The 15,013-nt window shown below is 68.8% G+C and overlaps 1 protein-coding gene across 1 annotated transcript; it reads left to right on the top strand.

The window, feature by feature from the left end:
• Window positions 1-4,349: 4,349 nt before the first annotated feature.
• Window positions 4,350-11,777, top strand: CRYBG2 (crystallin beta-gamma domain containing 2). Its single transcript, XM_039733575.1, has 19 exons — window positions 4,350-6,251; window positions 6,752-6,799; window positions 6,880-6,998; window positions 7,171-7,345; window positions 7,413-7,552; window positions 7,635-7,761; window positions 8,005-8,040; window positions 8,159-8,286; window positions 8,537-8,663; window positions 8,944-9,086; window positions 9,141-9,267; window positions 9,357-9,389; window positions 9,483-9,595; window positions 9,676-9,805; window positions 9,942-10,081; window positions 10,166-10,289; window positions 10,758-10,916; window positions 11,243-11,402; window positions 11,510-11,777. The coding sequence occupies exons 1-19, from the start codon at window positions 4,350-4,352 to the stop codon at window positions 11,596-11,598; spliced, it is 4,020 nt and encodes a 1,339-aa protein (XP_039589509.1). The 3' UTR covers window positions 11,599-11,777.
• Window positions 11,778-15,013: the final 3,236 nt, after the last annotated feature.

Genomic DNA, 15,013 nt, shown 5'->3' with positions numbered 1-15,013 from the left:
TGCCCCTCCCTTCGCACACAGTGACTCAAAGCCCAGGCTCGCCCCGGTGTCCCTCCAGTTCCTCCAGTGCCCGGGGAACTGGTTTGCTGCGGGGGGACCCTGCCCAGCGCTGACTAAACGCTGCCCGGCCGGTGCGGGGGCTGTGAGGGAGCTCCCGCTGGAGGCTCGGCTGGCTGGGCACGGACACCCACCCTGGCACAGCCTGGCACAGCCTGGCAGACGCGTGTGCTCCCGCACCGAGCCAGCCCGGACCCCATCGCTGCCGCTCCTGCGAGCACCGGGGGACGCAGGGGGCACACCCCGCTCCCGTGCCCGAGCCACCCGTGGGGCAGCCGGTCCCCGCGAGGGTGCTCAGCCACCCTTGGGGGCCCGGCGAAGGGCACGGGAGGGGATCGGGGACCGGCCAGAAGCCGGCAGAGGGAGTTCGGCTGTGCCTCAGTTTCCCCAGCACGTGAGCGGTGTCACCCAGGGCAGGGTGGCCCCAGCCGGAGCTGAACTGTGGCCACCTGCGCTGGGCTGGCGGTGGCCGGGGAGGCTCCTGGGCTGGGCCAGCAGCCGGGAGTGGTGGCCCCGGGCAGAGGCTGGCACCGCAGCGGCTCCCGCGGGCCGGGGCGGAGCGGGAGGGCAGGGGAGGGCACGGGGCGGGTGCGGGCCCTGCTGCGCTCCCCGCCCTGCCGGGACGGGGCCCTGCGCCCCGGGCCAGGTCTCCTGCGGTGGCCCAGGGCTACTGTGATGGCCACGCCGTCCCCAAACCCGTGTGAAGCCCCTGGAGAGCCCCAGCCCTCCGAGACCTGGGAGATGTCCCCGCATTCGGAGCCCCTCGGGAAGGCGCTGCAGTGCTGGGGGCTCCGCGTGGGACCCCCGGGAAGGGGAATGACCTGGGGCGACCCCAGTCCCGCGGACCCCCAGCCCCAGACCTGCGGACCCCCAGCCCCGCGGACCCCCAGCCCCAGCCCTGAGGACCCCAGCCCCTCAGCGCCCTGCTGGGACCCTGCCAGCCCCCGGCCCGGCCCCTGGTGCGGGCACAAAGCGGTCCCTGGTGCCCCGACCGGGGTTCCCATCGCCTTCCACTCGGTGGGAGGTGGGATGGAAGTGCGGGGGGCCCGGAGCCACCCAGGCCGGCTGCGCTCCCTCCCGGCACTGCTGAGTCGGAGGAAACGGGGGGAGCCGGGTCTGGAACCAGCCTGACCGGCTCCCCGGCTGTCAGCACCTGAGGAATGCCAAACCTCCGCTGCGCCAGGGCTGGGTGCTCAGGGCTGGGTGCTCAGGGTGACTCTGCCGGTCCGCCCAGCTGTGCGGTGTGCAGGGAGCAGCCCCGCGAGTCCGCTCGGCACGGCACGGCGCGGCACGGCACGGCTCAGAGCCCGGCCGGCACGGCGGGACCCTCGGCCGGCAGGTATGGGGGTGCAGGGGGCACAGGGCGCTGCCCGGGCCGGCAGAGCTGGAGGGGAAGGGGCTCCGTGCTGCCGGGGAGCGGCACCGGGGCTCCCGTGGCACCGGGGCTCCCGGGGAGCGGCACCGGGGCTCCCGTGGCACTGGGGCTCCCGTGGCACCGGGGCTCCCGTGGCACCGGGGCTCCCGTGGCACCGGAGCTCCCGTGGCACCGGGGCTCCCGTCCCGCTGCCACCCGCGGGCTGCCCGGCGCTGGGAGCCGAGCCCCGGCTGGGCAGGTGCTGGGATGGGTCCCGGCTTCCCCAGGAGCAGCAGTGGCCAGGGAGGGGGGGATGGGGCGGGAGGTGGGGGCTGAGCCCAGCTCTGACCCTCTCACCCTGAATTTGGGGGGCTGCTGGGGTTGTAATCCAACCCCTGCCAGCACAGTGCACCCCAAGAGGTGCCAGAGCGAGCCGGGGCTCCTGCACGCCTGCTGGCCTCACGGCCCGGGCTGGGGGGACAGCGGGGCTCCCCTGTCACTGCTGTCCCCCCGTGCCCATGCCCGGGGGTACAGGGGCAGCAAGGGGGCTCCCCTGCCCTCCCCGTGAACCCCAGCCCTGCAGCAGGCACCCAGCCCAGTCCCGGTCCTCCTGAGGGTGGCAGGCCAGCGCTCGCCCCGCGGTGACCGCGCTCAGCCCGGCGTGGCCGCAGGCTCAGCTTAATCCGTGCTCAGCGCTCAAAGGCAGCCGCAGCTGCTGCCCTCGGCCCCTCCGTGTCTCCCGAATATTAAACAGCCTTTGATTTGGGTGCTGGGGACCCTCTGGGGTGATGGGAGGCAGAGAACGAGGTCAGCTCAGCTCGGCTCGGCTTGGCTTGGCCGAAGGGGATTCATCAGAGCCGTGCTGGGCGCCCCGGTGTGGCAACAGCGCTGGATCCAGCCTGGCACGTCCGGGCAGGCAGGGATGGCCAGCAGCAGCAGCCAGGGAGCTGCAGGGCCTTGTCCTCCTGCCCTTGCACCCTCCTGTCCTTGACCCATTGCTGCAGAGGGAATTACAGCAGAGAATGTGGTGCTGGGGCAGAGCAGGGCTCGGGGTGAGCTCCCTTCCCAGGAGCTGGGGCATCCAGCTGTGGGCATGGGATGGGAAAGGCAGACCTGGAGATCTTTGGAAATGCAGCTCCAGGTGAGAGGCAGGATGCTGAGTCAGCAGGTCCCCCCTCCTCCCAGCATCCCAGTGTTGCACAGAGCCAGTGTCCCTGTCCCTGTGTCCCTGTCCCTGTGTCCCTCTGTCCCCGTGCTGTCCCGCAGCCATGGGCACGGCCAGTGCATCCATCCCTCTTCCACTGGAGGATGCCATGGCCCTGGCACCCAGCTGTGGCCCTGGGGATCCAGCTGTGGCCCTGGGCACCCAGCTGTGGCCCTGGGCACCCAGCTGTGCCCATGTGGCTCTGCAGCCCCACCCAGGCTGGTCCCAGCCTCCAGCGGTGCTGGCTGCCCCAGACAAAGTCTCGTCACCTTCCGGGAAAATGACACAAACTCTTCCTATCTGTTCTGGAAAGACCTGCTGGGCCGGGGAGAGCAGGATCAGGAGGGCTCCTGGCGGGCTGGCAGAAGGGGCAGGCAGCTGCCTGTACCCGGCCCTTCCCCGCCTGCCCCGGCCCCTGATGCCCTTGGGGAGTGGGAAAACCCAGCCCAGCGCTGGATTCATCCCACCCGGCTGCTGCAGGAGGAGCTCCTCCCCCGAGGTGTCCCCCAGGGAAAGCGGCCCCGGGGCTCGTGCAGGGAGGAGTCCCCATTCCTGGATGGGGACCTTAATCCCAGCCTGTCCCCGGGCTGACCCCAGATCCCCGTCCCTGCCATTGTCCCCAGCTGAGCGGTGACACCCAACAGCTCCTAACTGGGAGACGCTGGGACGTGGGTGCACTCCCAGCTCCCTCCCCAGCGCCTGCTGTGTCAGCTGCTTCCAGTCCCAAACCCAGCAATAAAACCTTTCTGGGGCAGGCATGTGGCCACAGCGCGGGGACTGTGCTGGCATCCCCCCAGGCCGAGGTGGCACTGTGTCCCCGTCCCCTCCCCTGAGCCTGGGGACCAGCAGCCCACGTCAGGACGTGCAGCTGCGTGCTGGGGACAATCTCAGCTCGGGGGGTGGCTCTGGGTGATTATCCCAGTTCAGTCCTCGTGCCCGTGGAGCTGCAGCAGTGCCACCTTTGCCACGCAGCCACAGGGAAGGCTCAGGGTCTGAGGCTGCTCGGGTCTCCACCCCCTCCTGCTCTCCCCGGGGCCGCCCCGGCCCCGCTGCCATCCCGGCCCGGCCTTTCCCGCACGGAGCAGCTTCCCTGTTGTTTTCTGGGCTTGTTTGTTTGCTGCTTCTGCTGACTCGGCGCAGCCCTGCTGCCCGCCTGACTCATCCCGCAGCTCGGGGCACGGCACGGCCCGGCTGCATTCTGCACACTCACCGTGCCCTGCCAGGCTTACCTGTGCCCTGCTGGACTCACCTGTGCCCTGCCAGGCTCTCCCATGCCCTTCCAAGCTCTCCTGTGCCCTGCTGGGCTCTCCTGTGCCCAGCCAGGCTCTCCTGTGCCCTGCCGGGCTCTCCTGTGCCCTGCTGGGCTCACCACAGCCCACAGCCCACCCCGGTGTGTGGCAGAGCTCCCGCCAGCCCTGCCGGGCACAGCGGGGCTGGCACGGCTGGGCAGAGGGAACCATGGTGCCCCCTCACCCTCCCCGTGCCAGGACGGGTGGCATGAGCACCACAAGGAGCCCCAGAGCTGCCTCCCGTGCCCACGGGATCCTCCCGAAACGTCCCTCGGGATCAGAGGGAGGTCTGTGGGGTTTACAGGCCTGCTTTGGGGCCGGGGGGGTTTTTTCTCAGCTCTCCCAGAGATTCCTTCTGTCCCTGCAGCTCCGGCAGCCCCAGCACGGGGGCTGAGCCCGGCAGCGCGGGGAGCTCGGGCAGCCCGGAGCCGGGACCGCTCCCGGCATGGATCCGCCGTTCCGGCACGGCAGGAGCAGAGCCTTCGTGTCCAGCGCCGAGCTCAGCATGAAGCAGGGCCCGGCGGCCGCCCCCGAGGCCGGCTCCCGCTTCCAGAAGGTCTCGCTGGTGTCGCGGCGCCTGGAGAGCCCCGGCAGCGGCCGGGGCCGGGCCGGGAGCCCGTCCCGCGTGTCCCTGCTGCTGCAGGCCTGGGAGAGGGAGATCGTGGAGAAGAAGGGCTCCGGCCCCGCCGCCCCCACCCACCGGGAGCACTCGTCCTCCGGCAGCCTCCCCAAGGAGTTCGCGGCGCACGGCCCCATCTTCTCGCAGGTCTATGCCCCGGCGCAGAGAGCCCGGCGCCGGGACGAGCGGGGCAAGGCGGGGCCCGGCGGGGACGGCTCCCCCTGCCCGGAGGTGCCCGTGCACCGGGAGAGCTACGTGCACGGCACGCTGCTGCCCACCGAGCGTCCCCAGGGGGCTGCCGGTGGCCCGTGTGCCACCAAGCCCCCCGCCTTGCCCAGGGCCCGCCAGGTCACCGTGCTGCGGACGGGCAGGGACGCGGCCGGGCCCGAGGGGCGCGGGGCTGCCGATGGGACACGCGGCACCGGCGGGGCCACCGCGGCCTCGGCGCAGAGGGACAGCCCCGGGCAGGGGGGCAGCGGCTCTGCTGCGGCCGCGGTGGGCACGGAGAGCTCGCCGGGCAGCGCGGAGGCTGCCGGGCTCCTGGCCGAGGGATCCCCCGAGGAGAAGGACTCGGCACAAGCCGAGCCCACGCCGGGGAAGGCAGCTCCGGGGGCCGGGGACCCTCAAAGCAGTGTGAGCAGCCCCCCGCAGTGTCCCTCGGTAGCGGCTGCTGGCCAGGCTGATCCGGCTGGCACAGGTGAGGGAAGCGTGGCAGAGGTGGATGGCACCACCCCAGCCACGCCAGCGAGGACAGAGAGCCCCCCGGGAGCTGGCAGCACCCCCGAGAACCCCCCACAAGAGGTGAGCGATGGTCCAGAGCCTGCATCCCAAACAGCAGCATCAGCAAAGGCTGAGATTGAGCCGGAGGGGAATGAGACGATGGGAGACCCCCAGGGCACAGCCCAAGAGCCTGAGAGCACCCCAGAGCCCCCCAGCGAGCCCCCGGCTGAGAGCCCCCCAGACGCGAGCGAGGAGGACCCCGAGCTGCTGGTGGACATGGAGATCTTTGTGGACACGCTGCGCAACATGGAGCCCTCGGAGATGCGGAAGGCGCCCAAAGCCCCGCGGCAGCCGCGGCCGTCGGCGCTGAGCCGCTGCGCCGCGCTGCCCCCCATCCACGAGGACCGCGTGGCCCCCCGCGCCCCCCTGTCCCTGCCCCAGGCCCTGCGGGAGCTGCTGGCGGGGCGGCCCCAGGAGAGCCCCGAGGAAGAGGAGGAGATCGAGAACCCCTACCTGAGCGCCGAGGAGCGGGCGGCCGCGGGGAGCCGCCGAGCGCTGCCCGGGGATGGGGACGGCGTGGCGGGCCAAGGGTGGGTGGAGGGGGGCTCGCTCCTGGGGGCGCTGGGAGCAGATGGAAACGCCAAACTGGTGGCCGGGGGCCCGGCCGAGCGGAGCGCGCTCTTCCGAGGGAACGTCCTCAAGGGCATGGCGCTGCTCTCGCACTTCGTGGAGCAGCGGGCGGCCGCAGCCGAGGAGGGCAAGCCCTACTCGCGGCTGGACAAGAGCGTGCTCTACAGCCGCTTCGTGTCCCCCGGCGCCGCCCTGCTCGAGCTGCCTGACGCCAACGGGGGCTCGGATTTACCCTGCCTCGGGGGCCACAATGGGCTGGGCCCTGGTGGCCACCCCGGCCCCGAGGTGGCCGTGCTGGAAGCCCTGAGTTCTGGCTCTGTCCCTGCTGTCGCCGAGGAGCCGGAGAGCAGCGTGAGCCTGAGCCTCGACCATGTGCTGGTGAGAGAATCCCAGTGATTCCAGCGCTGGGGAATGCTCTCCTTCCTTCCCCGGGAAGGGGGTGGGGGCTGGACCCTGCAGTAGCATTCCCTGCTCCCAAAATACGGCTGCTGCTCCCCGTCAGAGGCCGTGGGGTGAAAGTGCAGGCACAGGATGGGTGATGGGACATACTGGGATGGGTCATGGGAGGGCACTGGGATGGGTGATGGCACTGGGATTGGTGATGGGAGGGTACTGGGATGGGTGATGGCACTGGGATGGATGGATACGAGGTCAGGGGATGGGAGGGTGCCACCACGGCTGCTGGGAAGGTCCCGGGCAGGTGACAGGAAGGTCGGGGGCAGACGGGAGGCTGATCCCAGCCGGGCAGGAGTGCTCGAGGCGTGGCTGCCCGAGGTGTGGCTGCTCGGGGCGGGGGGAGGGCCTGGCAGACGCGAGATGGCCGCTGCAGCCGAGGTCCCCCCGTCTCCTCACCCTCCCGTACCCTGGGCTCTTCACAGCAGGAGGACAAGGAGGGCTTGGAGAAGATCAACACAAGACCTGGCAAGGTACAGGGGGGGCGGTGGGGCCGGGCTGGGCCGGCACGGCGCGGTGTGGCAGCACTCCCCCGCCGTGCCCCCCTCCCCAGATCATCCTCTACTCCGACGCCGGCTTCGCGGGGCACAAACGGGAGATCTGGGACGACATCCCCGACGCCACGTCCTGGGAGCTGTCACACACCATCTCCATCCGAGTCATCCGAGGCGGGTAGGGACAGCGGGCAGGGCTCGGCAGGGACTCGTGCCGGGGATGTCGCAGCCCGGGCACCGGGAGCGCCCGTCCTGCCAGCGCTCGTTACCGCGGCGGTGACAGCCCGGCCCCACCCGCACTCCGCCGCGGGGCTGCGGTGACCCCGGCTGTCCCCCCGTGCCGCCCGCAGGTGGGTGATGTACGAGAAGCCGCGGTTCCGCGGGCGCAAATGCGTCCTGGCCGAGGGGGACGTGGAGATCGACAACCCCTGGACGGCGTACGGGGACAGCGGGGACAGCGGGGACAGCGGGCAGCCCCGCGGGAGCCGCCCGTTCCGCATCGGCTCCTTCAAGAGGGTGGTGCGGGTGAGTGCGGGACCCCCGGAGCCCCCCGGGCGGAGCCGCGGGAGCCGCAACGCCGCTGTGCCCGCAGGATTACCGCACCCCCGAGATCAGCCTGTTCGCGGAGGAGAACGGCGAGGGCGCCCGGCTCCGGTTCAGCGGCTCGGCCGAGGACACCCGCGAGCGGGGACAGGCGCTGGCTGCCGCCTCCATCATCGTGCACTCGGGCCTGTGAGGGGACCTGGGCCTGGGGGCTGCGGGTGGGCTCTGGCACAGACGGGAGCAGGGTGTGACGCCTTTCCCCGTTCCCCAGGTGGCTGCTTTACTCCAAGCCTTTCTTTGATGATGATCCCTACGTTCTGGAGCCGGGCGGGTACCCCAACTTAAAGGCTTGGGGAGCAAAGGACCCATCCATCTGCTCCATGCATCCCATCAGGCTGGTGAGTGCTGGCTCCTGGGGTGCTTCCAGGGCTGTGTCCAGCTGTGAGTGAGTGCTGGTTGTGTGGAAACAGGCCAAGTGTGGCTTTGGAAAGTGCTCCCGTGGGTTAGGGGTGAGGGAAAGCTTCAAAAGAGCTTCTGGAATGAAAATGACCCAAAAAACAGCTCAGGCTTTAAAGGGTGGCAGCAGATGTCCCTGCAATGTCTCCTCCTGCCACCCTCACTGGGGCTCCTTCTCCTTCCAGGGCTGCCCCGTCGTGGAGAGAGCTGGTGAGCCACAGGTGAGCTCTGGGGCAGCTGCCAGGAACCTGGGCTGGGATGGCCCTGGGACCACCCTCACCCCACCTCGTCCCCTTTCTCACCTTTCTCCCCTTTCTCCTCTTTCTCCCCTGCCCCCAGGTGCTGATCTATGAGGCTGCAGCTTTCCAGGGCCGCAGCTTCACCATCAGCAGAGACATCTACGACCTGAGGCGCCTGCCCGAGGCAGCGCTGCCCACCGTGGGCTCCCTGCGTGTGCTGGGAGGCTGGTGAGTGGCACGGGGAGGCCAGGGCTGCCATCCTGGCTGGGAAGGTGATGCCCACCCTGGGAAGGGCTGTGGGGCTCCTGCGAGAGAGGCTGTGGATGGTGTCCCCGTGCCCCAGCACGTGGAAATCCTCTGGATGGGCTTTGTCTCAACTGGGAGTGCTTTAAGCCCTCGCGTGGGAGCAATGGCCAAGCTCTGGGGGCTATGTGGGAATCCTCTGGAGTCCTCACTGCCCGTGTGTGCCTGTCCACAGCTGGGTTGGCTACGAGAAGGAAGGTTTCCGTGGCCACCAGTACCTGCTGGAGGAAGGGGAGTACCAGGACTGGAGGCAGTGGGGCGGCTACAGCAAGGAGCTGGTGTCGCTGCGGCTGATCCGGACGGTGAGGGCAGCCATGGCAACGGCTTGGGGATGGATTTGGTGTGGGCAGAGAGAGCCAGGCACCCTCACCCCATCCTCACCCCCAAAGGGAGCCGTCCCTGCCTGCATCAGGCAGCTGGGCATGGCCTGACATCCCCCAAACTCACCCAAAGGTTTGGCAGCTGCTCCCCCCGTCCCAGGGTGCCCGAGGCCAGGCAGGAGCCCGGCTGTGTGTGTGCCCAGCCCACAGCCCCTTCCCCTGACAGACCACGGGGCTTGGGGGGGGTCTCCTCTCCCCACAGGACTTCTCCGACCCAGCACTGGTGCTGTTTGAGGCCATGGACTTCGAGGAGGGGGCGAGCGTGGAGCTGAGCGAGGCGCTGCCCGACACGCAGCTGGCCGGCTACGGCAGCGTCACGCAGTCCATCCACGTGCTGAGCGGCGTGTGAGCGTGGGGCGGGGGGGGGGGGACGGGCCAGCACTCACCTCCCCCCTGCAGGTGGGTGGCCTACGAGGGCCCCAACTACTCGGGCGAGCAGTACATCCTGGAGAAGGGCGTGTACCGCAGCTGCGAGGACTGGGGGGCCAGCGACTGCCACATCGCCTCGGCACAGCCCATCCTGCAGGTGAGGGGACAGCCCCTCCTCATGGCACCCCCCCGGGGCAGTGGGTGTCACGGCCAGACTCCCACCAGCCCCGCTCTGCTTGCTTCCAGGTCAGGGAGCACAACCTGCACTTCGTCTCCAAGGTCAGGGCTGGTGGATGGGGAAGGGGGTGCAGCCCCTTGTGGGGTGGGGGTGACGCGTTGCCCCCTCACCGAGCTCCCTGCTCCCCTCCCCAGGTCCTGCTTTTCTCAGAGCCCGACTTCTTGGGGGATCACGTTGCCTTTGAGGAGGACCAGGAGGCCCTGCCCGAAGCCTTCATCCCGCGCTCCTGCAGAGTCCGCGGGGGCAGGTAGGGGGTCGAGGTGCTGTGGGAGGGATGGGTGCCCTCCGTGATGGCTCTGTCAGCCCGGGAATGCTCCTCCCCACCAGCTGGATCCTGTTCGATGGGCAGGACTTCACAGGGGAGCAGCACGTGCTGTCTGAGGGCGAGTACCCCACCCTCAGTGCCATGGGCTGCCTCTGCTCCACCGCCATCCGCTCCTTGAAGAAAGTTCCACTGGTGAGTCCCTTCCCTTCCCTTCCCTTCCCTCTCCTAGCAGAACCTTCCAGAACGTTTTTCCCCTCTCACGGGCACCCCCAGCTCTGGCTCTGCACCCCAGGAACCCCCACTCCCCCCGTTGTCCCCAATCCCACAGTTTTTCTCGGAGCCCTCCATCTTCCTGCACGGGCTGGAGTGTTTCGAGGGGAAGGAGATCGAGCTCAACTCCGAAGTGCGGAGTCTCCAGGCTGAGGGTTTCAACAACCACGTGCTGTCCGTGCGGGTCAAAGGAGGGATGTGAGTGAGCCCTGCTCCCCTGGCACCCCTGGGTGTCCCCTGCCCGCCCGGGGTGACCTGTCCCGTGCCACCCTGTCCCCACAGCTGGGTGCTGTGCGAGCACGGCGATTTCCGAGGGCGGCAGTGGCTGCTGGACTGCACTGAGATCACCAACTGGCTGACCTACAGCGGGCTGCAGCACGTGGGGTCCCTCTACCCCATCCGCCAGGTGAGGGTCACCTCGGGGAGGGGACAGGGCCGTGGCACCCGTCAGGGTGAACCCAAAACCCCGGGGCACGAGGCTCACATGGAGACAGAGCTGCCAGCCCCGGGCTGGGGGAGCTGGGGAGCAGCAGCCCGACAGCTCTGACACGGGAAAGGTGGCACCAGCTCGGCACTGCCACCCCAGATTCCTGTCCCCCACCCTGGGAGTGGCTGCCTTTGTGGTGAAACACTCCCCGTGGGCAACAGCCTCGTAAAACCCACGGCATCCCAGCGCGGTGAGCCGTGCCCGTGCCAGCTGTGAGGGACAGGTCACGGCCACAGCCACCGCCCTGGGGACACCTGGGGGCACCCGGGGGCAGCACGACAGGGAGAACCCCCCCAGGGGCACAGGGTCCTCCCCTGCAGAGCCCCAGCCAGGCGAGGAGCTGCAGGCCAGCGGGGTGTGGGTGCAAACCAGGCTCCTCTCTTGCAGAGACGGGTCTATTTCCACATCAGGAGCAGGGAGCTGGAGCTCTTCCTCTCGGTGCCCGACGATGTGGAGGAGATGAAGGCAGGGCGGGTGGTGGTCTCCAGCCTGAGCGAGCAGAGCAGCTCCGTCTGGTACTACGAGGACGGGCTGATCAAAAACCAGGTCAGGGCTCAGCTGGGACAGCCAGCGCCACCGAGGGAACCAGGGCAGCCCCTGGCAGGACTCCTGCTGGGCACTCCCCACCCCACAGCCATCCTCAGGGTTTATAAGAGCTTCTCTCAGCCTCTGATCCCAGCCTTGTCCCCAGAGATCCAGTGATTCTCCTCCCCAAGTCTCCCCTGGAGATGTGAAGCCATCTCTGCCTTCCCTGAGGAGTTTTGTCACCCTCATCATCCTCACCTCTCACTGAGGGGTTCCTCCTGCTCACCCCCATTCCACCGCAGAGCCAGCTGCACTAGAGGGCAATCCCTGCTCCGTGTCCCTCGCAGGTGGCCCCCACCATGAGCCTGCAGGTCATCGGGCCGGCGGGGAAGGGCGCCAAGGCCGTGCTGTGGGCCGAGACGCGGCTGCCACGCCAGACCTGGAGCGTCGACTCCCAGGGACGCATCCACAGCCAGATGTTCGAGGACATGATCCTCGACGTGAAGGGTGAGCCCCCAGCCCCGCACAGAGGCTGCCTTGCCAGGGATGCCCCACATGGGGCGTTGGCATCAGGAGTGGGGTTTGCCCTCCCCAAAGCTCCCCTCGCTCTGCAGGCGGCCGAGGCTACGACCGGGACCACGCCATCGTTTGGGACACGGCTGACGAACGACCCACGCAGATCTGGGACCTCCAGGTGCTGTGAGGGACAGAGGTGCCATGGGGCAGGACGGGGACACCCTGGCAGCGTGCCCACACTGGGGCAGGAGGCCGCAGACCCCAGCACATCTCAGTCCCAGCTGCTGGTGGGGAGGGTGACCACCAACCTCTGCACCACGGGGGGACCATCCCACCTCCCTCCCGAGGAGGCCTGAACATGTCCATGAAGGACCCCATGGACACAGCCAGCGCGGGACCCTCCGGAGGGCAGCAGGGCCCCTCCCCTCAATTTCTTCTTCCCCCTGAACTGTATTTATGTACGTGTGTAAGATACAGCCCTGCTTGTCCGGGCCAGCCCTGCCTGGGTGGTCGGTGTCCTTGTCCTTGTCGTGCCCACAGCCTGGCAGCACCCCTGGAACTGGTGCCAGGATGGGATCCCAGTGCCCTCTAGTGCCCACGGGCACAGGCAGCTCCGTGGCACGGACCTCGAGCAGGGAGGCACCGGCCAAGCCGTGCCCTGCGAGCACCGGGGGCTGCGGGACCCCTCCAGCTCCAGCTCCAGCCCAGGGGGACCCCAGCCTGTGGCCTTGGGGGTCCCTGTGGTGGCACCCCGGCTGAGCTCAGAGCCAGCAGTGCCCCCTGTCCCTGGTGGCTCAGCTCACCCATCTTCCAAGGGCCCGGGACAGAGGTTTGGCCCAGCTGGGTGGAGAGCAGGAGCTCCCCGGGGATGTGACTTGGAGCCGGGGGAGCACGGGGTGGGAAATGGAGAAAATTGCTCTGCTGGGGAGAGGACACGGCTGCCAGCAAGAGCCTGCTCTGGTCACTGCGTGGGGGTAGCGACCTCCCGTCGCCCTGGCAGGGAGCGGCGGTGACAGCGCGGGGGCGCCGGGGGACATCGGGCGGCTGGGCCTGCCGGGCCTGCAGCAACAGCAACAAACGCCCGTCTTTTGCGTGTCTCCATTGCCCCAGTACCCGTCTGGGCAGGGGACAGGCAGCCACACGAGGGATTTAAATGGTAAGATCAGCCGGGCAGCAAGGGACGCTGAAGAACGTGAAGGCTCCTCAATATCGCAGAGCCCTCACACCCAGCTACGCTCGCGGCCGCGGCCGCGCCTCACAGGAAGACGCTGGAACTCCCCTCACGGCTTATATTAACCCTGCCGGGCTGTGATTGGCTGAGGGCGGGAGCTGGCGGCGCCGGATTGGCGGGGAGCTGCAGCCCCTGCCGCGGGATTGGCCGGGGTTGCGCGCGGGCCGCCTGAGGGGGCGCGCGGGGGTCCCGCCCGAACCCGCGGAGCCCCCGGGGCACGTTCGGGGTCCGTTCGGGGGGACAGGACGGGACCGTTCGGGGCCCGTTCGTTCAGGGGTGCTCGCCCCGGGGCACGTTCGGGGTCCGTTCGGGGGGACAGGACGGGACCGTTCGGGGCCCGTTCGGGGCCCGTTCGGGGCGACAGGACGGGACCGTTCGGGGCGCGTTCGGGCGCGTTCCGGGGGACAGGACGGGACCGTTCGGGGACCGTTCGTTCAGGGGTGCTCCCTCGGTGGTCCCGGCCCTGCTCCCCCCGGCTCGGGCCTGGCCCCCTCCCGGCCCCTCCATCCCCGGGACGGGCCCGGTGTTGCGCCCCACCCCACAAGCCCCGGTACCGAGCCGGGAGACGGCGGAGACGAGCCCTGCGTGCCGGCACCGGCGCGTTTATTGCTCCGCTCCGCGGGAGCCGGGGGGACGCGGGGAGCGGCAGGAACGGGAGCGGTGCCGTCCTGGGCGGGGGCCGCGGGGCTCGGGGGCCGCGGGGCTCGGGGGGCTGCAGGGACCCCCGGGGGCTGCAGGGATCTCAGCGCAGCTGCAGCAGCAGCGCTGCCAGCAGCCCCAGCGCCGCGGACAGCAGCGGGGCGCTGGCGCCGGGCGGGCTCACGCTGCTGCCGCTGGCGGTGGCGTTGCTCGGGGCAGCATCTTTCGGGGGGGACGGCGCCTCCTCCTTCGTGGCCTCCTCCTTCGCCAGGCTGAGGGTCTGCGGAAGAAAAGGGCTTCAGATATCCCCGCCGACCGCAGCACGGCGGTGAAAGCGCCGAGGATGGTCCTGGGGGCAAAAGGAGTGCCCCAGCCCAGGCAGGACACACAGCCGTGCTGTCTGTCCCCTGGCAGGTTCCCCTTCACGCTCCAGCTCTGGGCTTGTCCCACGGCAGGGAGGGAAGTGAGCTGCCCCTGGAATCGCTGCCCTGCTGCTAACCAGGGCCTTTCAGAGCTCGGGGGGGAAGTGGAAGGCAGGGAGTGGTCTCTGCGCTGCGAGGAAGTGGTGAGAAGGTGTCGGGCCACGGCCCTGCAGAAGAAGAAGAGGTGGGGAGTGGGGAACGCCCGTGCTGGAAGCGAGGGGCCGGGGAGGAGGGAGCCCCGGGCTGTGCACACACGGGGTGTGTGAATGCAGCACGGCGGGCTGGCCAGCTCAGGGCAGTCTCTTTCCCTCTCTAACACTCCTGCAAAGCCATGCTGTGAAGCACGCTGCCCTGCACCCCTCCTCAGGGTCCCTCCGGAGGTGGGGAAGGACAGGAACAGAGCCCAAAACTCTTGCTCTCTTTGCCACGCTCTTGTTCTCTTTGCCTGCTTTACAGAGGGGAATCCCAAAATGTAAATGCAGCCTGTGGAGCCAGCAGCAGGTCCCAGCTGTGGGCAGCTTCATGAGTGAAATAACCACAGATAGATCCGGCCCTCTTTCCAACATGTTGTAGGGGAAAAAAAAATCACCCCAAAAGCTGCCCCAAAGTGCGTGGCGCTCCCCAAAAGTGCTGGTGGGCTCATCCCTCACACCCAGGAGAGCCCCAACGTCCCTCAGCACGGCTCTGGGGCCATGGAGCCCGCAGCAGGAAGGGAAATAACAGCCAGAGGTGAGAGTGAGAGGAAACTACAGCCTGTGTCCCCTCCAGCTCAGCATCCCCACTGCAGGAGAGGCTGGAAGATGGGCTGGAGAGCCCTGGTAGGGTTATAGAGGCTGGAAGATGGGCTGGAGAACTCTCCTGGGGTTATAGAGGCTGGAAGATGGGCTGGAGAGCCCTGGTAGGGTTATAGAGGGTGGAAGATGGGCTGGAGAGCTCTGCTGAGGTTATAGAGGGTGGAAGATGGGCTGGAGAGCTTTGCCAGGGTTATAGGGGCTGGAAGATGGGCTGGAGAGCCCTGGCAGGGTTATAGAGGCTGGAGAGCCCTGCCAGGGTCACAGAGGCTGGAGAGCTCTACCAGGGTCACAGAGGCTGGAGAGCCCTGCCAGGGTCACAGAGGCTGGAAGATGGGCTGGAGAGCCCTGGTAGGGTTATAGAGGGTGGGAAATGGGCTGGAGAGCTTTGCCAGGGTTATAGAGGCTGGAAGATGGGCTGGAGAGCCCTCCCAGGGTCACAGAGGCTGGAGAGCCCTGCCCCAGGGTCACAGAGGTGAGTGCTGCCCTCAAGGTAAAGCAAAGCATTAAAAAGCCCCC

Source organism: Passer montanus, unplaced genomic scaffold (assembly GCF_014805655.1).
Source record: "Passer montanus isolate IOZ18808 unplaced genomic scaffold, ASM1480565v1 scaffold89, whole genome shotgun sequence".
Taxonomy (NCBI): domain Eukaryota; kingdom Metazoa; phylum Chordata; class Aves; order Passeriformes; family Passeridae; genus Passer; species Passer montanus.
This window is presented reverse-complemented; position numbering and strand designations above follow the sequence as displayed.